The sequence below is a fragment of the Gymnoscopelus braueri genome (assembly GCF_963280865.1).
Source record: "Gymnoscopelus braueri genome assembly, chromosome: 2".
Taxonomy (NCBI): Eukaryota; Metazoa; Chordata; class Actinopteri; order Myctophiformes; family Myctophidae; genus Gymnoscopelus; species Gymnoscopelus braueri.
In genome coordinates this window covers 39,903,484-39,927,420 of record NC_137604.1, presented here as the reverse complement: position 1 = coordinate 39,927,420, position 23,937 = coordinate 39,903,484, and the positions used below count along the sequence as shown (strand labels likewise).

General features: G+C 40.0%; 2 protein-coding genes across 3 annotated transcripts; one reads left to right on the top strand and one right to left on the bottom strand.

Moving 5' to 3' along the window:
- The first annotated feature begins 3,564 nt into the window (after positions 1–3,564).
- Positions 3,565–15,686, top strand: psip1a (PC4 and SFRS1 interacting protein 1a). 2 transcript variants are annotated; one of them, XM_080455245.1, is made up of 17 exons: positions 3,565–3,627; positions 4,749–4,838; positions 5,144–5,223; positions 5,512–5,650; positions 6,444–6,536; positions 6,935–7,030; positions 8,573–8,632; positions 9,102–9,162; positions 9,607–9,688; positions 9,836–10,028; positions 11,186–11,268; positions 11,364–11,419; positions 11,738–11,808; positions 12,043–12,144; positions 12,426–12,627; positions 13,965–14,064; positions 14,193–15,686. In XM_080455245.1, exons 2-17 carry the CDS (start codon positions 4,767–4,769, stop codon positions 14,221–14,223), a joined length of 1,521 nt encoding a protein of 506 aa, XP_080311371.1. In that variant the 5' UTR covers positions 3,565–3,627; positions 4,749–4,766; the 3' UTR covers positions 14,224–15,686. The 2 variants fall into 2 exon arrangements, with proteins under 2 accessions (XP_080311371.1, XP_080311372.1); XM_080455246.1 differs by lacking the exon at positions 6,935–7,030.
- A 533-nt stretch (positions 15,687–16,219) lies between these two features.
- On the bottom strand, positions 16,220–21,501 carry snapc3 (small nuclear RNA activating complex, polypeptide 3; the record flags this gene model as incomplete). Its single annotated transcript, XM_080448653.1, has 9 exons — positions 16,220–16,589; positions 16,946–17,053; positions 18,806–18,964; positions 19,188–19,270; positions 19,384–19,533; positions 20,011–20,115; positions 20,470–20,551; positions 20,664–20,747; positions 21,266–21,501. 9 exons carry the CDS (start codon positions 21,499–21,501, stop codon positions 16,442–16,444), a joined length of 1,155 nt encoding a protein of 384 aa, XP_080304779.1. The 3' UTR covers positions 16,220–16,441.
- Positions 21,502–23,937: the final 2,436 nt, after the last annotated feature.

Sequence of the window (23,937 nt, the reverse complement as noted above, 5' to 3'; positions counted from 1 at the left end):
ACACACACACACACACAGGCACAGGCACGCACCGTCGCACGCACACAGGCACACACAGATGGAGGCGCCCAGGCGCCCACAGACATGTGCTGCCTGAGCTCATACACACAATACATACGCACAGATGCATACACGTTTAGGGCACACACGCACATTTGCACACACACACACACACACACACACACACACACACACACACACACACACACACACACACACACACACACACACACACACACACACACACACACACACACAGCCACACACAGCCACACACTGCCATCTATCCACTGTTCCCTGGCCCCCACTGCAGCCTTGTGTCGGAACAGGAACCCCACCAAGCTGGCTGGGGTCCAACGCCAAGGTCTCTCACCCCACAGGCTGGGCAGGGGGCCTGGTAGCTCCATGGAGCTATTCCTGGGCATAGGGTGTGGGGGGCCTGGGTCGCCCCTCACTGCTCTCCTTTCGTCTAGTCCGCTCTCCTTTTGCCCACCCTGGCCTCCTGTTTTCCCCAATCCCCCACTCTGGGACCGCGTGGCTGATGGGCCCTGTCCTTCACACTCATCAGCGGATCCTCCTCTCCTATTGTCTTCAACACACACACACGCTCGCACGCACGCACACACACGCACACGGAGGAATAACATGTAAGTATGGCATATGTTTGTGTGCGTGCGTGCGTGCGTGCGTGCGTGCGTGCGTGCGTGCGTGCGTGCGTGCGTGCGTGCGTGCGTGCGTGCGTGCGTGCGTGCGTGCGTGCGTGGTGTCTGAGAAAGAAACAGACAGAGAGAGGGAAAGTGGACAAGACAAAGAGAATGCATGTAGCTGCATACCCACCTGGAATTCACATTACTTTTGTGTTATCTTAATGGTCCAGTATGAGTCTTTGATTGAATACTTTATTAGTCAGAAATGTAAACAGCAATTCAGACATGTCAATCCATGTCAGTGGTATTCTACAAAGTATACAATAACAAAATTGCAAAACTATTTTAGATCACTGAATGGTAATGCAGCATGATAAAGTCATATTAATATGAGGGTACAGGATCTACTGAAAGTCTTTGATTACAGCAGCAATAAAAAGTATGTATACACATTTCTACTCCTTAATAATGATCTACTGCAGAAGTTGCTATAGGTATGTTGGCCACTAGAGGGCACTACAGGCCAAACATAAGGATGAGACCATGGGACGAGAGGAGTGGAGTACCAGACTTTTCCGCCAGATGTCCACATTTAGTACATTACATTACATTACAGTCGCTTTTATCCAAAGCGACTTACAATAAGTGCATTCAACATAGGTAGGGTTGGGTAGTAAGTGCTGCATTTGTTTTTAAAGCTTTGCATTCCTTTCGGTTTGGCTATATATAATTTAGTTTCCAAGTCAATAGTCAATGGACAAGATATTATTAATCAAGAATGGTTCATATTAATTTTTTTATTTGTCACTTTATACTTATACAAGTACAAGCAGCAAAATGTTGGTACATATGGTCTCATTCGCTGATAAGAACGTACATACACGTAACATACACTAACCACTTTCAGCCATTTGAAAATTTGCCGATTTACAACCTCACAATGCCTCAAAATGCATTATGAGCTTGTAGATCTGCTATTTTCAAAAGGGTTTTTATATATTTTGAACTTGTGAAATGGGACATTCTGCACAATGAGCACTTCAACTTTTGGAACTTCTACTTGTAACTGAGTAATGTATAGGCCCTACATGATTACATGAATACATGATTCATGTATTATCATTATCATTGTAATACATTAGCCTACAATGTATTGCAATGTATTATCAATACTGCAATACATTAAACTGCAGTATTGATACTTTCAAAAAGTAAAACAGTTGAGTACTTCTTCCAGACCACAATGGAAATAATCGCATGACTTTCTTGTGTTTGTATCCTTGACGTTTCTCCGATGAACATGTAACATGTGTTTTTCCTGTATGACGTCTAATAAAATTAAATCAAATTAAATCAAATTCTATCACTGTAGGCTACTTTACTTAAAAACATTTTACAAATATTTTATTTTTTAACATTTGGGGAAATAAATAGCCAATTTAACACCGAGGTTCCCACTCTTCCTTGTTGTTACCAAACAAAGTACCACATCGTATGAATATGATAGACCGATAGTTTTGACTCAGCATCAGGACCACAAATAAAAAGTCCCTCGCGCAGATGCGTTAAGACCATCGATGTAATGGGGAGGGGGGTCCTCTCCAGTGTTGCCATGTCCGCTTATTATAAGTGACTTTGGGCTTTTTCTGTAAAGTTGCTTGTGAATTGAATTGATTGAATACTTTTTCAACAGTTTGCAAAGACAAGCACAGGGAACTTGAAGTATAGTTCAATACGAGGTCTGTTAAGAGGATTTTAACCCCAAGAAAGCACTATGGCTTGTTTCCATTGGGGTCCTTACCGTCCTTTGTACTTAATCAAAACATTGTAAATATTGCTTGGTAGTTCGAGGGGTTGCAGTTTGTTGGGCTTGTTGTTTCTAAAGTGTAGTTGCTTATTTGGGCTTGCTTCCTGGTGTTGTTTATAAACCAGTGGTTTGTAACAGTTTCATGTCAAGGACCCCCAGATTAATATGTTTTTGTCCGCAGAACCCCCATCTGAAAAAAAAAAGTGTGCCAGCAGCAGGGACAATTTTCGAACTTGCCTTGTAGATCGCCTATTTTCAAATAGCCGTAGCCTTCGCCCTTCGCTTCTTTTGGGCTAGTTTTCATAGAACTGGCTGCTTATTTCTCTCACAAAATCTGGCAACGCTGTTCCACTCTGCAAACAGTATCAGGAAGCATAAAGCTCGTTCTTTATGCTCGCCTCGTTCTTATGAGTTTTTACCAGAAAGTATAGAAACGCAGATTTAAGTTATTATCCGTAATAAAGTAAACACACATGGAAACGTGACGAATGTCTTCTGTAAAAGCATGTGACGAAAACAGACGTCCCCTATTTGAGCATCAGTGGTATGGCCCTTTAACACGCAGCGCGGGCAGAGTAATTTAGAAAGAGAGTAATGACAGTAGCGTTGACTCCCATTGTAAGAATGGAATGCGGAAGTGCTAGTCAATGAGATAGTTCCAATGTTTGGAACTATAGCCCATTGAGGCCCGCTTTGCGGCGAGATCAAAGCGTGACGTTACTCTCTCTTCTACACTCTGAGCGCGGGCAGAGGGAGTTGCCATGTCCGCTTATTATAAGCCACTTTGGGCTTATTGTTCTGTAAAATTGGTGGTTGCGGTTTTTGGACTTGTTTCTAAAGTGTACTTACTTATTTAGGCTTGTTTCCAAATGATTAATTGTTAATATTAATATTAACGCTTCTGCACTGGTTCTCAAATATTTTCATAAATGCTTTGTGTTAGAATGTTTCAAAAATATTTCAAACATTCCACATTTTATTGCAAGAGTTTTGAAAATAGCAAGCTCGCCATGCGACGCGTTGTGAGCTTGTAGATATTTAAACTTCACTTACTTTAAAGTGCTCATGTTGCTTCTTTTGGGCTTGTTTTCCTCTCAAAAGAAAACCTGGCAACACTGAGAGGGAAACGTGCGCACTTTACGAGAAGGCAGCGGCTGTGTTTGTTTTCTTCAGGTATTATCAAACACGAACGATGTGCGACGATTATTCGTCTAAACTATGTATATATGTCTGTGTTTACGTCTCTATACGTGCACTCTTAGTTGTAGCTTTCAGTGGTTGTATTCTACATAGCGTAACGTTAGCCAGTTAGCATGCATGTTGTTGTCGTCATTCACAAGTGTTGATAAAACTGTAGAATGTTTCTTTTTCAATGCAACATTGTTTCGGTATTAAAGCGTCAGGCGTCATATACTGTAGGTTACATTGTAACCTCTATGACGTGTTTCGTGTTTGAATGAACTGTCTAGGTTTTTGTGTAGCAGTGAGTGGATGGGGGGGTGGGACAACCGTACACACCCACTGAATAGATCAGCGGTTCTCAACCTGTGGTTCGGGACCCCCAGGGGGGTCCCCACAAGATTTTTTATTTATCTGAGCTGATGACAGTGATGTGACAATTTATGGACTTTTAAGACCTTTTTAATACCTAAGAAAGAAGAATACCGAAAGACAGTAAAGAAAAATACCATTACTGCATCAAAAGTAATCAACAAACATACCGAAAGTAAAGAAAAATACCATTACTGCATCAAAAGTAATCAACAAACATACCGAAAGTAAAGAAAAATACCATTACTGCATCAAAAGTAATCAACAAACATACCGAAAGTAAAGAAAAATACCATTACTGCATCAAAAGTAATCAACAAACATACCGAAAGTAAAGAAAAATACCATTACTGCATCAAAAGTAATCAACAAACATACCGAAAGTAAAGAAAAATACCATTACTGCATCAAAAGTAATCAACAAACTAGCTGGTCAAACATTGACCAAATTGTCAAATAATATAAGAAAGAGAGGCGTTGAGGTGTTGTGTGCTTGCCTTGTAGATCGGCCATTTTCACATTATTTATCGGTGGAACCGAGTCAAGTAATGCCTCAACTCCTACAATTCCTGTCAGGGTGAGGGGTCCCCAGTTCAAATATGATTTTTGGGGGTCATCATGGCCTGAAAAGGTTGATAACCACTGGAATAGATAATGAACGTCCACAACGTAGATACGTTATCTGATATTTTCATTGAAAACAACAATTCAAGTGGAATCCTTATTTTACTGGTCTTTTGCAGTGTGCCAAAACGTTCGACATGGCTCGAGATTACAAATCTGGTGATTTGATCTTTGCCAAGATGAAGGGCTATCCACACTGGCCAGCCAGAGTAAGTGTAAAAACATGATGTATCTGTCTAAACCCATACTATAATGTACTGCAACTTGTAGTTTCAGATCATGGAACAACAATAATAAATAGAAAATGTTTTGTTTCTGCAGTCACAAGTTTGAATGGTCCAATGTGTACTAGCACTAGTACTTTTTGTTCTTGTTGAGCTTGCTTATTGATTTCCTCTACTAATGAGGAGCAGATGCAGAAGACTGCAAGAAATATGTTGCATCTCTCTCTCTCTCTGTCTCTCTCTCTCTCTCTCTCTGTCTGTCTGTCTCTCTCTCTCTCTCTCTCTCCCAGATTGATGAGGTACCTGATGGTGCTGTGAAACCATCATCCAATGTCAAGTTCCCTATCTTTTTCTTTGGCACCCATGAAACGTAAGTAGGGGTTATTGTAATTGCCAGAATAAATAAAACACGTGGGTAAATTAATATGCTTTATGACATTCTTCATATATTTTCATGCTCGTCAAACCATTCAGTGATCATCAGTCTGCCCTAGAGAGACCCTTATCAAGATAAAAATGACACTGAACACGATATACCATACTCCTATAAAGTAAAATCCATTACAGGTCCATTTGGGTCAGATTATACACTTGCAGTGTGAAATTAACTCAGAAGATTTCACTGTGCACTGAGTCAGCATACTTCCCATTCTTACAGGGCATTCCTGGGTCCAAAAGACATCTTTCCTTACTCGCCAAACAAAGACAAGTATGCCAAGCCCAACAAGAGGAAGGGCTTCAATGAAGGCCTGTGGGAGATAGAGAACAACCCCAAGGTGGAGCTGACCGCCCCCAAGGTAGAGAGCTCTGTCTTCTCGCTCACCTTAACTGATGTTAGAGCATTTATGTAACCGCTAAGTTCTCTTTTCCATCCACAGACTACTTAGAGTAATGTGCATTAACTCAGGGTTATCCTCATGCACTGCAAGTATACTCAAATCCTCAATTTGTATGCTCTCAGGGGTTAAAGGGTTAAATTAACATTGAGGATATTATGTACCAAGAATGTAGAATGCTCTTATATGTTTATATGTTTACAGTATGTTAACATCTTGGCCTCAGGCGCAGATCGGTCTCACCTAATTTGATCTGCTATCTTCCATGTTAACATGTTGATTATGTCATCTGCAGAGAATGTTCTGTTAACTACAGGAAATGCAATTACTTACAATACTGCACGTATACTGTAACAGTATCCCAATCCTACATAGTTGAAATTTAAGTGGAGGTTTTCTTAGCGAAAATATAATTGTATTGTCAACCTTAAATCAAGGTATTGAAAACCTGTACCATAAGCCTAGCCCATTGCCCTCGATTAAAATGCTGGACATTTAGCGCAATGCGCTTCAGCTGTCGGGAATGTACACTGGCACTAGTATGAAAAGAGTTATATTTCGCTGCTACTTGGGGCTGCTTAGTAGCTAACTTATTTATATGAAGTGTGAAAACTCTTTAGTGCAGCATTAAAATTAAGATATATGGATACGCAAAACTGTCTGTCCTAATGGTCATAAGTGGATGTTATGGTGTAGGGGAGTAGCGGTTTATTGTCTTGTTGCCCACTGATTTTTCCTCTTTGGGGGGTTGAAGCCGGTCGGTGTAGGGCCTGTGGTCGTCAAGGATTCAGACAGCGGCCCAGATGGTGATGAAATGGAAGTGGATGAAAAGACTATGAAATCCAGAGTAAGTTCTTGCCATGAAAATGATTCCTAAGTCAATCACATACAAAATTAACTTCTGCTTCGATTATCTCTGCTTCTGCTACATTGAAACCTGCTTTTCCGTACCCACATTGTCTGCTCACATACTGTATCTGCTTCTGCTGACTGTAATCTGTTCACCATAGTGTCTCTGTTTCAAAGTGAATATGCGTATCGCGCATGAAGCGTTTTGCAAAAAATGAATAATTGCCCCTTGCCTACCTGGTCCGTGCGTGAAGTTTGTTTAATACAGAAATGTCAAGGCCTGCACAACCAGAGGGGGGATAGGACCGTACCTTTTAAAATCTTTGTCAAGACCCATTTAATCCCCCTGCACCCTCAACCCCCTGGCATCCTGTGCCATGTCTTGGGTCCATTCAGGTTCAAGGAAGTGAGACTGAACAGGAGAATGAGCAGGAGGAGGATGTGGAGGGAAGGTCTATGGAGGCCTCTGAGCAGGGCCCCCAGAGCCAGGATGTACGTACTATATGCATGTTGGGATATCACATGAGTGGTTCTCAGCCCCAGTCTGGTTTTCATTCCAGCCATGGCATCATAGAGCTAATTTAGACCTGGAACACCAGGTAAATGTAATTAGGTACCTAAACACTTGCTGCAGGTGTATGGATTCCCAGGTCTGGAGTTGAGAACCACTGAAGTTGTAGGCTCTCCCAAATGCCCCCCCTCCCACCACCACCCGTCCCACCACCAAACAGGGATGCATGCAGCACTTAGTGGTTTTTCATTTGTGGTATTTATGTTTCCTTTCATCGATTAGTTCCTTAGTAGGACTTCAAGGAGATATTGGTGCTTGACACCACTGTCTTTGTCAAGTTTCAGCAGGTGGCCATCACTGGTTTGCAAAGTAAAAGGATATATATATATATATTTTTTTTAAATATTATGTTTATGTGAATTATGTTGTCCATTACGGCACCTGAATAAACGGTATCGGGCAAGCTCAATAAAATGTTATTGATCTCTTGTTTTTAAAGGTGACTGTGGTTCTTATGTGCAAATTGGAACTGTCTAGCACAGCTGAACAGCATATAAAAGGTTCCATTCCAAAATTATTTTCTTAATCAGCCAGTTTACTTTTTTTTTTAAATATCTCATCCGTTTTTTACACACATAACATAAATGTTCAGAACTAACAGTAACCCCACAACACTTGGAACCCATCAATCATTTTTGTTTGAAAGATCTTTGTAATTATTATCAACAAAACATTTTGGAATGAAACTCAAATCAGTCCTTTGCATTTTATCTCCCTGCAATCAAAGTGTGTTTTTGCTTTGACTCTGTCAACTTGCCATCTCGATCACACTGTGATACAGCGGTCTTCTATTATCATTTGAATAGCATTACAGTTGTGTTAACTGCATTTTAATTCATGTTTAATCATGTACATTTGTGCTTAATTCATGTACATTTTTGCATGGCTGTGTACTTTAGAGAATGGTAAGTTGTAAGTTGTGTTTTGACATTTGTGTTTTGTGCCCACTTACAGCATGAATGATGGTTTAAGCGCAAGCTCTTACCTGTAATGAGGATGATCATAATGTCTTTGACTAACCCCACCCTGACCCTATCCTTCATCCTGCAATCAAACAGATGACAGATTGTGGTTAATGTGCTTTTTGTTCTTCCACTAGATGGGGCCAAGAGCCCAAAAACATGATCCACATTTGAATCAAGGGAGGCAAAGAGTCTGCCACTTTGAAATTTGAACAATGCATAGACTTTACTCCCTTCTGCACCTTTTTGTGCATGTTAAATTTAGCAATTTATGCGATCTGTTGTGTATGTGTGTTGTTTAGAAATGAGACCGTCTAAAAACATGGGTTATTAGATGTGAGAAAAACGGGATTGATAATAAGTAATACATTTGATCACTCTGGATTCCATTCGCTGTGTTCATAACCTTTTTTAAGCTGTTACAGACCAAGAGAACTGCACAAACGGTGAAAAGGAGGGTCATGACCTGTAATGAAATTGATTAAACTTCTCTTGTTTCAGGACTCCACACAGAAGGACTCCACAGACATTCCCAAACCCAAAAGAGGAAGGAAGAAAAAGGTTGGTCCTATTCACTATGATTAACAGTGGCAAATGGTAGGTGGGAAACAAATCACATCGTTCTAATGAATACAATTGGCCACGCTCGCAGGAGGGAAGCCGCGCAGGGAGTCAAAACTCTGTCACTGCATTAGCGGCTCATATAGGTTGGCTTGTTCAGTGGGGAGCTGAACTGAGAAGAATAGTGTTTCTCCACATGTCCTCTTTAGTGAAACTTCTCACTGTCTGGTGAAAAGTGTCGGAGAGATACATTGTCACCTACACCCTCCCTTACGAACCAACCAGTAGTGGTCAGCACAGTGACTAGGGACTACAATATGGGAATTGGAAATTGACTAAATTGGGAGAAAAAGAAAATCATTGCAAACAATGGATACTAACTAGAACTTGCGTTCAAATTATAAAGTCATCTGTGAATGTGCTATAACAAAATTACATGGGTATATATGTCTCCTCTTTATTTTCCCAGAGTGAGGCTGACCAGGATTCTGATAAAGAGGATGTTCCTGCCAGTCCATCTAGTCCATCAGGTAGACCATACTGTCTCCAGTGACGCTGTTGTAGCGTGTCCATTTGATGTTATGTTTGTAACATGCTGAAAATAACAAAAACAAGAGGGTTATTATTTTCAAACATCCTATGTTGGCAGCAAATCAGAGTGACATATTAAGCAATATGCTGAGATATACAGTGCAATGATAATTAAAGAATGTATGATGTCAGTTTAGGAATATAATGCCCCCACCAGTAATTATTTTAGTGAGTGTAGGAGCATATTGAAGCTATATTGGTTTTTGACAACACTCCAGGTACTGTGTGTGTGTGTGTGTGTGTGTGTGTGTGTGTGTGTGTGTGTGTGTGTGTGTGTGTGTGTGTGTGTGTGTGTGTGTGTGTGTGTGTGTGTGTGTGTGTGTGTGTGTGTGTGTGTGTGTGTGTGTGTGTGTGTGTGCGTGCGCGCGCATGCGTCTCCCCAGGTGGAGAGGTTCCTAAACGTAGAGGCAGGAAGCCCAAAAGTCTCCTTCAGATGCAGGATGGTCAAGGCTCTGGAAGTGAAATGTAAGATTCAAAAATATCTTAGAATTGAAATAAGATTATTCCTGTTGATTATGATTGCAGTGCAAAAATATATATGTATATGTATAACTCCTCATACTGGCAACTGAATATTTTTCCTGGACGTAACACTAAAGTATCTCCATTCAGGGACTCCACTGAGTCAGACAGGAAGAGGAAGAGGGCAGGGGATGACAAGTCCAAGAGTGGAGATGAAGAGAAGAGGATGGATGGTCGGAAGAAGGAGGAGAGCAAAGGGAAGGAGGCAGATGGGAAGGAACCTGAAGGCAAGAGGAAGAGACAGGGCAAAGATGACAGCTCTTCTGGCTCTGATGATGAAGAGGCAAGTTGGGGTGACAGTCCGCTCCAGTTGATAGTTCTAATTTATTGAAATGGCGAGTATGGAAGCTGTGGGGGCGGTTTCATTAACAGGAAATTAATGTAGCTTTCATGCACAGTAAAGGAGGGTCACATGTGACTCCACGTTACTGGAGACATGCGTTTATGACGACGATGGTATACTTTATCCCATTTAGACCTGAGAGCGATTCTAAAAATGTCTTTTTTTTTCAAAAGAATAAAAAATGTCTATGTTGCTATATCATACCAACAACTAATGTGACACAGGTGCTGTCCCGGTTTGAAAGGTAAAAAGACATCTAGGTTGCAACCGGTCTAAATGGGTTATACTTTATTTTACGGTGAGAGATATCCTGGTAGTAAGGGTCAAAGTGATGGAAGGCAGACTTTTTTGCAATGTATTCGGGCTGTCTCCAACTCATGGTCAAATCAGATTTGGCAGTTCAATATGATTAGTTTTATGTAATTTATATAAAGGTCTATAAGACTTTCTGGAAATTGCTGCCCTAAAGTAACTAGTAAAAAAACGTATATCAGGCAGCAGATTATCACAGCCACAGGTGGAGTAGAACTGTTGCATTTGGGTCCAATTGTACTGTAGTAGATGGAAAGGAATACATCTCACGGTGTGTCCCCTATGACAGAGTGAGTGTGGGCATGGGGCTGTGTGCTTCTGTACAAAATGTACATACAATTACAACTGTAATTGATTTTGCACAATTTGAATGAGGCAATTCTAGGTAGAAGCCATGTCAGCGTAATGACATCCACATGTTTCCAGACACATACATTTTGATTGTTTAGGTAGGAAAAACAAAATATTATATTGGATTATCTGCCATTTGACATGTCGTCAAATGGCTGATAAACTGAGGTGCCATTCCTTCATACAGTACAGTATGTACGTTTAAGTGGTGGTACTTTCTGGCACAGGCCTACAGCATTCCACTATGCCATTGCCATTTAAATACTCTTATGTGGAGGATCTAGTAAAACAGGTTACTGCAATTGACTAGTTGACAGTATGTCAACCTCTTTGAATGCGTATTTTGCATCAAGACAAAATCTTCACAGAGACTGTTAGTAGAGGTCATCTTTTGTAATGACTAATAAGTTTCCCTCGTGTTTTGTAATGAGCAGAAAACCAAAGGCCGGAAGAGACAGCAGAACTCCATAGAAACTGAGAAAGATGGACGGCGACGCAAAGCAGATGAACTGAGGGAGTATGTACTCTCGCACGCACGCACGCGCCACACACACACACACACACACACACACACACACACACACACACTTATAATTGAGTGTCTCTTTGCAGACAAAACAAGGATGAAAGTAAGAAGACTGAAGAGAGGAAAGGAGACAAGAAGAAAGGTGAGCTGGCAAGAGACCATTGGGCATGACATGCATTGCAGGCACAGGCATTGAGACGGATTCAAACCCATCGTAAATATGTTGTTAATGCACTAATTGGTTAAGCCAACACGATGCTACAGGAGATTAATCTCATGTTTTCCAACAAATGGCCACATAATGTTATTTAACTATAAGCCTTTTAACGATCTTTGAAAATATCAACACAAATGTCATTCTTAAAATCCTGAACTCACCTCTATGTATTACATATTAGTTCATATACAGCAATGAATTACGTTTTTGGGGCAAAACATATTTTCCATTTCTTTTCCACAGAAACTTCGACAGAGTCCAAACTCCAGAAGTTACACGATGACATCAGAATATCACTGAAGCTTGACAACCCAGTAAGTTTGATCACTGGAGACACAGTAGTCCTTATTTATCAATCTAACATGGAAACCAGCACAGATCCAACCGCAGGAATCATCTCACGACAAGGTTAACGTGATTATGAAACGGTCGTATCACAGCGTAAGAATTGTCCGGGTGTTGATAAATGTGGTGGCTGCAATCACAGCCTTAAACATTCTAATTTCAGAGGCCTTGCCTATTCTATTTATTTCTCTGTCCTCTTCTAGGATGTAAAAAGGGGCCTGGAGGCCTTAGATGAGTTGTGCACCCTGCAGGTCACCACACAGCACCTGCATAAACACAACGAGCTCATCGCCTCGCTCAAAAAGGTAGACGCCTCCCCTCCAGATGGAATGTATAGAAATGGATTCAGCACCAATAAGATAAACATGGCCATTTGCCACTGCCTTTTATTGAGATGTCTTTACTTATTCTTCTGCACTGTAATTTTACACTGATTTTTCAATGTCCTTGATGTTTTATGTAAAGCACATTGAATTATTTTGTTGAAATGTGCTATACAAATGAGCTTGTCTTGCAGCAGCAAATAAATTGGGAAAATACTTCAGAGATTCAAATGTTTAGTTTTTTGTTTTATGTGTTTTGTCAGCTCCGCAAGTTCAAGGCTAGTCAGGACATCATGGACAAGGCCACCATGCTGTACAACAAGTTCAAGAGTATGTTTCTAGTGGGGGAGGGGGACTGTGTGCTCAGCCAGGTGCTCAACAAGTCTCTGGCTGAACAGCGCCAATACGAGGAGGCCAAGAAAGGTGCATTGAAGAGAGCTGAGCAGGCCAGAGAACAATCCTCAGGTACCTAATACACATACTTATCAGTTAAAGGGATACTTCACTTTCGGGTCGGGGAAACATTTAAAAAATATATTAAAAAAAAATGAAAAAATAATGGAAAATTCATGGCCCCCTCACGCATTAGAGTGTCCTACTAATGTGTGAGGGGGCCTTTATTTTGCCATAACTTCTTTCATTTTTTTTTAATATATATTTTTAATGTTTATTTTATGTGAAAGTGAAGTATCCCTTTAAGCCCTATTTGTATTTTATACCTAGGCTATTCAAAAATAGCCAGTGTAGATAGGATATTTTTTATTTTAACATTTAACATTAGGGAAAATAATTGACCAATTGTCAGCCTTCTGAATGGTCCCTCACAGACTAACCTCCTGGTTCAGCCTCCCTCTGGTTGTTTGATTAGTTTGCTAAAAATGTGAAAATATATCTAGTTTTTGGAGAGAGAAAAAAAGACATGTTATGCCCAGTAACTATACTGCACCCGAGATGTTCTTTTTACAACCAATAGGGCATAGCAGTGGCAGCCATTTTCTGGTTCCATCGTTCCAGACCCCATACATTTTTTCCCATAGAGATTTTCAAAAATATTTATATCAATAATTTTAAGCCTAGAATCAAGCCATCCAGGATCCTGGTGATTCATGACCGTAAAACGTTTGATTCTGTAAAAAAAGGTATTTATTAAATATAGTATATCATATTATTAAATATTCAAATTTCTTTTTCACAGAATCATTTTATGGTCATAATTCACCAGGATCCTGGATGGCTTGATTCTAGGCTTAAATTAATTGATATTAATATTTTTGGAAATCCCTATGGGAAAAATGAATGGAGTCTGGAACGATGGAACCAGAAAACGGCCGCCACTGCTATGCCCTATACAGCAAACTGCAACATAGGGCCATTTACTGTATCCATGACTTCTTTTCCATCGGCACAAAAAGAACCGTAATTTCTGCATCTGAGCAGATTTTCCACTTCCACTGCATTAACCACTTTAACCCTGGCACCCCTATTTTGGGCATGTCATACGTGAAAATGTTCACAACATTTTTCAAAATATACAAAGTTTCGCCAGTGGTCTCACTCTCACCCCTCTTCACGCCCATTGGTTGCTGTTGTTTGGTTGAACAAATATCCTCTCTCGGTCCACTGCCTCGTATTGATATTTTATGTACGGTATTCATTTCTTATGGCAACACTGTATATATTTCTTCTTGGTCCAAATAAGATTTTAGATAAGTCAAATAAAAAGGGTGAGTAGTTTATAACGAATGTATTGTGTGGGATTCATGTCCAACACATCTTATTTTGACTATGTTTTTGCTGTAAAGATAACAAGATGACGAACGGTGACTCCAACCCAGAGGATAAGAAGCAGGACACTGACGGAGAGAATCTACCTGAGGAGGCATCTGCAGGAGATGGGAGCAGGTAGGAAACAAACCCAACAGTCACATACATGTATGCGCAGACTTGAAATAATAAACATTACCAATAACTTACTTGTACTGTGTGATAAAATACGTTTTGGTCAATGCATATTATTATTTAATCTGCAGTGCTTCAAAAGTGCAGGAGGAGTCCACTTGAAGAGAATCCATTTAGCTGCGGATTTCCTCAGATGACTTCATCCAAATGTGGGCTTGGGATCTTGTGTCCAATGTTCTGTCTTTTGAGGGTCACCTGAGGCCTGTCAATGACCGACCCCACAGCACACACCAGCTTAACTAGGGTTCTAGTTGAGTTCTAGACCTCTCAGCTCCAAGTTTGGTTGCACTTGCAGGTTGCAGTCAAAAAGTTACAAAATGAATCTTACACATTATGTCAAGACAAAAACTTGTTAAGTTTTATTTTAGTTTTTTACAAATGTTTTGTTTGTATAATGTTATCCCACTGAGGACATCACACCTGACCAATGCTGCTGCTTACAGTACATATCCCCTCCATATCCATTCAGATGAGTACACTAATGCTTAATTAGGGTCTGTCGTACAACATTGTCACTCACCGAAAATGGCTGATTTATGAGTTCACAACCTGTCGCAGATGCTACATGTTTATTTACAAGCTCACGAGTTGCGGATGCGATGTGTTGTGAGTTTATAAATTGATAGCATGTTTGAGCAGTTCATGTCAAGTGGTCAAAGGTGTGGTGGATGATCCTTTGCTCAATCATGCTCTCTACATGACTAGAATAGTGAGTGGTGTTTGTCTCATAGTCATTAGACTGTGCATTACCACACATCTATAGCATGGACACACAATTAATGGAAACACGAAATCTGCAGTGTTAACATTTTCTAAATCAAGGTGTTTGAATTATGTCATGTTTCTTTATTTGTTACTGATGTCTTAAGTCTTTTTTTTCTTTTCTCAGAGAAGCTTAAATTTACAAGATTGCACTCAACAGCAAGAAGTTTTATTTTGGCTTTGCACAATGATTACACAACTGCGCTTAGTGTCAGTAGTCTGTCAATTTAAGATACAATGCGGAGTGGACCCGATTTTCATGTGTCTAATTCTATATTACCGTAATTTTCGCACTATAAGCCGCACCTGAATATAAGCCGCAGCAGCTAAATTGAATGATTTGTACATATATAAGCCGCACTGGACTATAAGCCGCGGGTGTAAAATCCATAGATTTAGGAGGTCCCCTAGTGGCCGTTAGCTGTAAAAATCCATAGATAAGCCGCACCGTTATATAAGCCGCAGGGTCGAAAAATTTGAAAAAAGTCGCGGCTTATAGTCCGAAATTTACGGTACTGACATTGACATTCCTACAACAGCTGAGTTGGATTTGAGTTCTAGTTATTGATAGAACAGTTGCAGCTTGACTGTTATTACGCACATTTTGACTTGTTTTACTCAATGTACATTGAGTCCATGTAAAGTGGGCTGAAAGGCTCCTAAATTCCTTAGTTTGCCAAAGTTTTATTTTGCCAAGAAAATGCTTTGAGCTGTTTTTTTCTTTTTTATGTAGTGTAAAAAAAAAAGTATTCTTGTGCCTGTCTGAAGACCTGTTTCATCTGCTAATAAAGCAATGCTTCTTAGCTCAGTCTCCATTTTGACTAATACTGTTGTCTAAGATAATATATTGGCCAGTATGAGTAGCCTGGAAATCTGACAAATCTGAGGCCTCCTTATCAAATTCACAGGAAATATCTACATTTACCGGGGGATGTGGTGCACCGTCAGTTTTTAAGCTGTATTGGATGGAACTCTTAAAACAACAGTGCTCTCCCATCAGATTTCGTAAATCTTTTGTTAAAACATGATGTGGAATAGTGTTTTTCTTCCCTCAAATGAATAGTTTTCCTAGTTTTCCTATCCACCTGTTTCTGCGGGAATTTACTGTGGCACAGGGCCTGTGCCTCCGCATATGTATAGCCTACAACCGGAACAGACGCCCACTCTCTGCTGGAAACTCCACCAGGACTCAAATGTTTAATTTAGGATTAATTCTTGATCCACTATATTAAATAACATTTTCCACTTATGAGACCCTATCAGATATCTCACACAGTACTTTTGGGTCCTTACTTGCCATTTGAGAAGCATCAAGGTAAAGGAATATAATCTCACATGCTTTTAAACAAAGATTTATTTGAAATAGGAAATTATTAAACAAACAGCTATCAGTATAAGTTGACACATTAGCATTGGCAGTGCAAACAATTATCAAAACATTTCTCCGTTAGAACACAAAATACACTTCTAAGTACCAACAGATTTGCATTTCAAAAGAAATAAAACAAATGGAACGGTATTGTATATCATTAAATAGTGGATCTCAGTGGTAAATGCTTTAGTTGAAGGCACCAGGGTCCACGTAAGGATAGGCCAGGAAATCTCCAAGTTTGTTTCCTTCAGTGTCGTAGTGCGCTGCCCGGAAGCATTTGTCACAGAACAGACAGGGTTCACTCGGAGCCAAGCGGTCGTTGATAGTTAGCCATCTGGAATTTATCATGAAGTGTGTTGAGGTTTGAAAGAAAGGACAGAACGAAAGTTATCATGTTGCTATACAGACTTATTGACCCTCGGCTTCCCAGTTTATCAACCCTGGTGTCCCTAATTGTCACATTTTTATAAGATCTACAAGCTCACAATGTCAACGAGCTTGTAGATTGGCAATTTTCGCTATTGTCATTTCTAAAAAGAGAAAACAAATACAATAAAATATCTTAAGATGTGTACAGGAACAGAGGTTCCTTTACAAAAGTTTTAGATTAAATATGCAATAAAATAATGACCATGATTTTAATGAAGAGAAAGTTTCACATGGTTGATGTTTCAGTTCGGTTTTACAAACCTGCCGATAAAGACGTGGCACACAGCGCACTTCCTGGTCATGACCCTGTGTTTGTGGGTGAGCATTGGATAAAGATTCCTGTCTAGACAATCATCTTTATGAGACAGCCTGAAATGAAAGAATACAAAAACATGTATACAGCACCAGTTAGAAATGTGATGTGCAAGGAAAACATTTGTGGCACACCTTCATTCTTAAAGGAGGAGTTCACCCTAAAAATTACTTATTTTCTATCAATTACACACCCCGTGAAGCTTTGATTTCATGGATTTATTTTTGTTTTTGTGGCATTCCTAAGACAATAATTTGATGACCGTGTGTATTTCCGGTAGGAGACACAAATAATCTACTTTGTGTCTCCTACCGGATACATTTGCCGGTAGGAGACGGGAATCAAATTATTAGCTTAGGAATGCGACAAACAAAAGAATCCATGGATTCAAGGCTTCATGGGGTGTGTAATTGATAGAAAATAAGTCATTTTTTGGGTGAACTCCTCCTTTAAGAAATACAAAGGAGGAAGAAAAAGGGGAAAGAAAGCTAAAATTTGTTCTGAGTATTTCAAGTCCCAACAGCCTCTGCTTTGAATATTTTCTGTGGACTCCTTCTCCAATCAATGTACTGGGAAGAGAGGAGGTTGGAGGGGAGGAGACACCAATCCTTTCCTGGGAGGCTTTGTAATGAATATGAATAGATGTCCCACAATTGCACAGCTAAAAGCTGCCCTTTGTGCATGGCAACTTACCAAATTTTTACAGGCCATGTTAAAGCTACATATACATTTTAAAGGATGTGAAGCCAGGTGATCTACAGGGCCTGGGGGAAACTTAATCTACTGTAGCTTGTGATCCCCCTCCTTTCTGAAAATCCATTCATCTTATCTGAAACGTTTATTCCAATACTGATACTGTTGTTCATAAAACCTTGTTCAGAGGCCAAGCACAAATGCACATTTGTAAACAACATGTAAATACCATTAAATGAATGGAATGAGAATACATTAATCACTAAATTAAACCATTGTGTAATGCTAATGGTTTAATTAGAAGGTGTGCGTTAGCATATCAAAAGTACGGTACTTCTTCTGCACTCTATTCCTTGAGGTACAATTTCCCACATCCATCTGAAACTACACTAAATACTACTCATACATTTCAGTGTACCACCCTGGTCCCTGATAAAGCTTCCTTGTCATCCAGGAGTGCAGGGTGCATTAGCTGTTAAGGCATGTATTTGTAAGAGAATTATATCACTGAACCTTACGTTGCATTCAATCTAAAGAGAGGACAGAGGTCTCTCTGTGCCCAGTTAAGATCTGGTGCATTACCTATCTGGCAGTTGAGGTGGGTAGATATACTGGCATTCCTGAGGAGCAGCGATTGTGTGTTCTTTGTGACCTGGGAGTTGTGGAGGATGAGGTTCATTTTGTTTTTCACTGTCCACTGTACAATGATGTACGAAACTCTTTATTTGAAAAAATGCAGGATAAGAATCCAGATTTGTTTTGGATGTCTGAATGTTATATGTTAAGTTGGCTATTCAATAAGGAAGTTTTTGTTTTAGGAAAATTCATAGAGAAAGCATGGCAGTTGAGGTGGAGGACGATGTACCCGTAACCCACAGCTTGACAATCAAAATGTTTATGTATTCTGTTTGTGGTGTATCTTGGTGTATGTACATTGTGTGAGTGTCTTATAAGCCTGTGCGGGCTGGGCATCATGTGGTGCAGGACACTATAATAAAAATCTATCTATCTATGTATACAAGATTTAATATAAAAAAAATAGGTAAAACTTACATACAGTACAAAAGCACCTACAAAAACAAGGTGGCAGTATTAGCTGAAATGACAGCACCAACCTGATATCAGTGATGATGATGAGATGCTCACAGTCTCCCTGGTGACAGTAAAGGTAAGGGTAGCCCACCTTTATCTTGAGGTCCTCAAACCTTGTGCCTTCCATCTTGGCAGTGGTGTACGAGGGGAAGTTGTGGGTCTTTGCCCACTCTATGGAGGTCCTGTTCGGAAAACGCAACAGCACATTTGATTAGTAAAGCTGAAAAGAAACAAATATCATAAAAGGATTTTTAATTTACACGATTAGTAGCAGTAGCACGTTTGAGTGTGGATCATAGCTATTAATAATTATTAACTGTAGGAGAGAAAGAGCACGACATAAGATTTTGCATTATTCATAAGGTCTAAGCTTTCTCAATCAATGCATCGGGAGGTAAAACGTACGCGCTGATGTCCTGACACTCAGGAAAGCGCATGTCATTGTAGAAGACTCCCTCAAAAAAGAAGAAGGCAGACTTGTAATGATCCTGAAAGAGATGGAAAAAAAGCTTTTCGTAAGGTAACCTGGTCATCCTCATTCCATCTTCACATATTATTGACACTAACCAGCCTCTTTGTGTATGTGTACACAAATGCTCACCTTGCTGATGAAATCCGGAGCCATGTCAGGCACAAAGCTGAACTCTCCACACACTTGCAAGTCACTAACGCAGCAAATGCCATCCCTCAGGTCTGTGAGGAAGTGGGAACCCGTCATCAACACGGTCATATGAGGTCTCATGTGCCTGAACTAATCGGAGAACAGGCAAATGGTCAGTACTGCGGATGTGTCTCTGATGGTAAAATACATGTATATGTTACAGTTCATGTGGGAACCCAGTACATGTGGGAAAAGCGGAACGAAGAGCGCTCGATTTTCCGACACGGGAAGCCGGGGCCGGGTCTCTTTGGAGACTAGACCCCTGAGGGAAACAAGCCAGGGTAAAATGCGTCCTCGAGGCCAGGGCGGTGATTACGTTAGCGTTTCTTTTTTTTTGTTGGCCATCTGCCTCGGCCTGCGCCGACTGCACACTTGCTAGATTTACAGGGTGCCACCATCTTGGATTAACAGCTGTACCAGGATTGGCTCTCTTACTGTATAAAACATTTCCATTTTCCTCTGTTTGACTATACAGGCAGAGCAAAGGCTGAATGTTGGTTTGATGGCATTTTTGACTTGGTGAAGGTGAATGTAAAATACCAAATGTGGAAAGACACGTCAACTCACTCTATCAAAAATGGTTGGGTAGTAGATGTTGAGGGTTAGAATGAGCTCTCCTTCAGGGATCATGTTTTCCACATTCTCCGAAGCCCTACCAACAGTTAACCTTTCCTGGAAGACAAAACACAGGACCACGTACTGTATGACAATCACTATATATATATATATATATATATATACTGAGTGTGTATGTATATATATATAAATAAGTGTGTGTTTTAAGATACAGTATGTGCTAGAAGTGCCATATCTCACATTAGTGACATTAAACAAGTTAAAGAAAGCAAAAATATTAGGTATTTAGCTCACATGATGGTAGTTGGTCAAATATATTCTGTTTTTGGGGATATACAGTGATGTAGGGAAAACCAAGCATGTTTCAGAAAAAAAGCTCATCCATCCCACTCTTGTTAACAGACTACCGGTGCATACTAGCACCTCTGTAGCTTAGATCAGAATACCTACCATTTCATCAGCGTAAAGATCGTGTCGGCAGATCTTATTGATCTTTAGAGCACTTTTGTAATCCTGCTTCTTCTTTCTTTGTCTGTTTAAATATAATCACAGAAGGAGAATGTGAATGCATGCATGCCATAAAAGTTAGTTACTTCATTTCGGATATGTAACTGTGACACTACAAGTTGAGCTGCTGTTCCTACATTAATGTTTGTAGAGTTGGCTCCTCGGGCACAAATTCTGTGTCAGGGGGTTCGTCCAAAGGGTGGCACCGAAGTGAATCAACACTTGAAGGAGAAACCAAAAAACAGGGTAAGTTATACTGGACAAAATAAAAACTGCAAATGAAATTCTGCAGTTCGTTAATATACATTTATTGTAACGATGCTTATTCGCAATAACTTTTATACCGTTGGAAAGCCTTATTTCCCTTTTAAATGGTACATTTGTAAGGAACATGCATTTGTGGGATGAGCAGTGCAGATGACAATGTTGTTAATTGCGGCCATGACAAATGTAACAAATCTCTGCCTATAACAAACAGCTTATTCTGCTGTTGCCATCGACCTAATTCAGGTGCCCACTCGTCCAGGTGCCCAGATGTTTTTGGTGCCCAGTTGTCCCTAGGACAGGACAGGTTTTGGTGCCCACCTGTCCTGTTACCCTGTCGGTCTCCCAAATTGGACTGGCTCACTGATTTCTTCATACTGTTTATTATCTAGCATCCTTCTGAACTTGATATTATGTCGCCCAGCCATAAATCGACCATGTCATATCCACTCATTCACATAATTAGTCAGTTTACCTGCAGATGCTCTTTAGTTCAGTCATGGTCTCAGGACATATGCCCATTTCCGTTGCAAAGGCCGTGTCAAACGTATCCTCATCGCCCACCCGATAGGAATAGAGGGACGGCTTCAATCTGTCGTGCCATAAACGTTTAAATGCGCCAATATGAAATATCTTGGTGTTAACACCATCAATTTCATATTCTGGGATGTTCGGATTGCTGTTTGAACCGCCGCTGCTGGAAGCCGCCATGTTTTTTGCCTCAAAGTCACGTGATGGATTGGAGCCTCCTGGGAAATGTAGTATTTTTTAGATGATTAGATGATTAGTGATCGGATTGAAGACGTCATGCCAAACCAGAAGTCATGGATGTTGTTGGGTGTGGTGAATGATGGCAGTGGTGGAAGAGGTACTTTTTTTAACTAAAAAAAAAAAAAAACGATTTACAAGCTCACATTTTGAAAACTTGTGAAATGGGACATTCTGCTTCTGCATCGTAGGTAAGTATTTTTTACTGTTGCCAATACTTTGGTTGTACAAAGTAAATTTGTACTGTTTAATACTCAAGTACATTTTGAATGCGGGACTTTTACTTGTAACTGAGTATTATTGTGAAATTGATACTTTAATACTTAAGTAAATAATGTGGGTAGGCCTACTTCCTCCATCACTGGGCACCAGGGTTCTTGAGGGGGTTCCAAATGGACCATTCTGGAACTCTGAGAGTGTACAAATGGAACCAAATTGGACCACTGATCTTTCTAGTCCATGATGAGCCAGACAAGATGTCATTATCGAAAGAGTGGGCAAAACCATACCTATATTAAATTGTTTATAGGGCCAATATATTAAAAAAAAAAAGCTACTCCTGTGGAAAGGTTATCATATATTTATTTACTTATATTGACCCTATAAACAATTTAATATAAGTATGGTTTTGCCCACTCTTTCGATAATCATTGCTCAATTTTGGGGCTCTGGCTCATGGTCTAACAGTGTTGGGATAAAAGGCAAGGAAATGGTTATCTTTTCTCATAGTCCATGAGCCAGAGCCCCAAAATTGAGCAATGATTATCGAAATAGTGGGCAAAACCAAACCTATATCAAATTGTTCATAGGGTCAATACGAGTAAATAAATATATGATAACCTTTCCACAGGAGCAGCTTTTTCATGGTTATCACACATTTTGTTATTTTCCCCATACGTACATGACAGGTGAAAAAATGATAAAATTAAAAAAAGAGTTATCATAATGAAACTTCCTGAGTTGACTACTTACATGAAGACAATGATTTATCGTATTACAAGTTTTCTGAAATTGTATATTTAAATATGCAAATTAGGCATTAGGAAAATATGCCCAAATTTGCATAACTTTCCAGAATCAACATTGGACAAAGCCAGAGTCAACATACTTATTTCATTTTGTTAAGATGTTGGAGTCAAAGGTTTTTAACGAGGGAATATTCAATACCTGGCTCAATTTTGGGGCTCTGGCTCATGGACTAAATGCCTAATTTGCATATTTAAATATAAAATTTCAGAAAACTTGTAATACGACAAATCATTGTCTTCATGTAAGTAATCAACTCAGGAAGTTTCATTATGATAACTCTTTTTTAAATTTTGTCATTTTTTCACCTGTCATGTACGTATGGGGAAAATAACAAAATGTGTGATAACCATGAAAAAGCTGCTCCTGTGGAGAGGTTATCATATATTTATTTACTCGTATTGACCCTATGAACAATTTAATATAGGTTTGGTTTTGCCCACTCTTTCGATAATGAAATCTTGTCTGGCTCTAGCCCTAGAATGTCTGTGATCTTACATACATTTCAAGTATTCCAAATACACAGTCATAGATCTCTCTCGGTCCCCCACTGTGTAGTGCCCATCTGCGCGGCCATAAAAGTGCTCTAAACTCCGTCTGTACTCACCCAATAATTAATTCCTAAGACGTGTAGTCATATTTTGTCCTCTAGTTTCATATCCATGTGAAAGTTCTGCCAGAAAACGTGTGTTTAGTCAAATATCTCCACTTATTCACGAGCTGCACACGGACGAGTTCTGTGCGACGCGAGGGGCCAGGAATGATTGCAGCACTGAATATACGTAACTTCCTTTAGGACGCACAAATGTTTGGGACACACAATTGACAGGTGCATGTTATTGGTGCGGGGTAATGAATCATCACCTGCCAATTGTGTGTCCCAAACATTTGTGCGTCCTAAAGAAAGTTACGTATATTCAGTGCTGCAATCATTCCTGGCCCCTCGCGTCGCACAGAACTCGTCCGTGTGCAGCTCGTGAATAAGTGGAGATATTTGACTAAACACACGTTTTCTGGCAGAACTTTCACATGGATATGAAACTAGAGGACAAAATATGACTACACGTCTTAGGAATTAATTATTGGGTGAGTACAGACGGAGTTTAGAGCACTTTTATGGCCGCGCAGATGGGCACTACACAGTGGGGGACCGAGAGAGATCTATGACTGTGTATTTGGAATACTTGAAATGTATGTAAGATCACAGACATTCTAGGGCTAGTCTGGCTCATGGACTATCAGGGACATGATGCTGTGATGATATTTTTCCAGTAGGTGGCGCCGTGGCGGGATAACGCTTTAACCCGCAAATCAACGAATGAAGAAGAAGAAGGACAGCTCACATCGAGAGAC

Coding starts and splice junctions, on each gene's coding strand:
- psip1a (XM_080455245.1), top strand. CDS start 4,767: ATGGCTCGAGATTACAAATCTGGTGATTTGATCTTTGCCAAGATGAAG. Junction 11,809..12,042: donor CACTGAAGCTTGACAACCCA/GTAAGTTTGATC, acceptor GTCCTCTTCTAG/GATGTAAAAAGGGGCCTGGA. Junction 12,628..13,964: donor GGCCAGAGAACAATCCTCAG/GTACCTAATACA, acceptor TTTGCTGTAAAG/ATAACAAGATGACGAACGGT.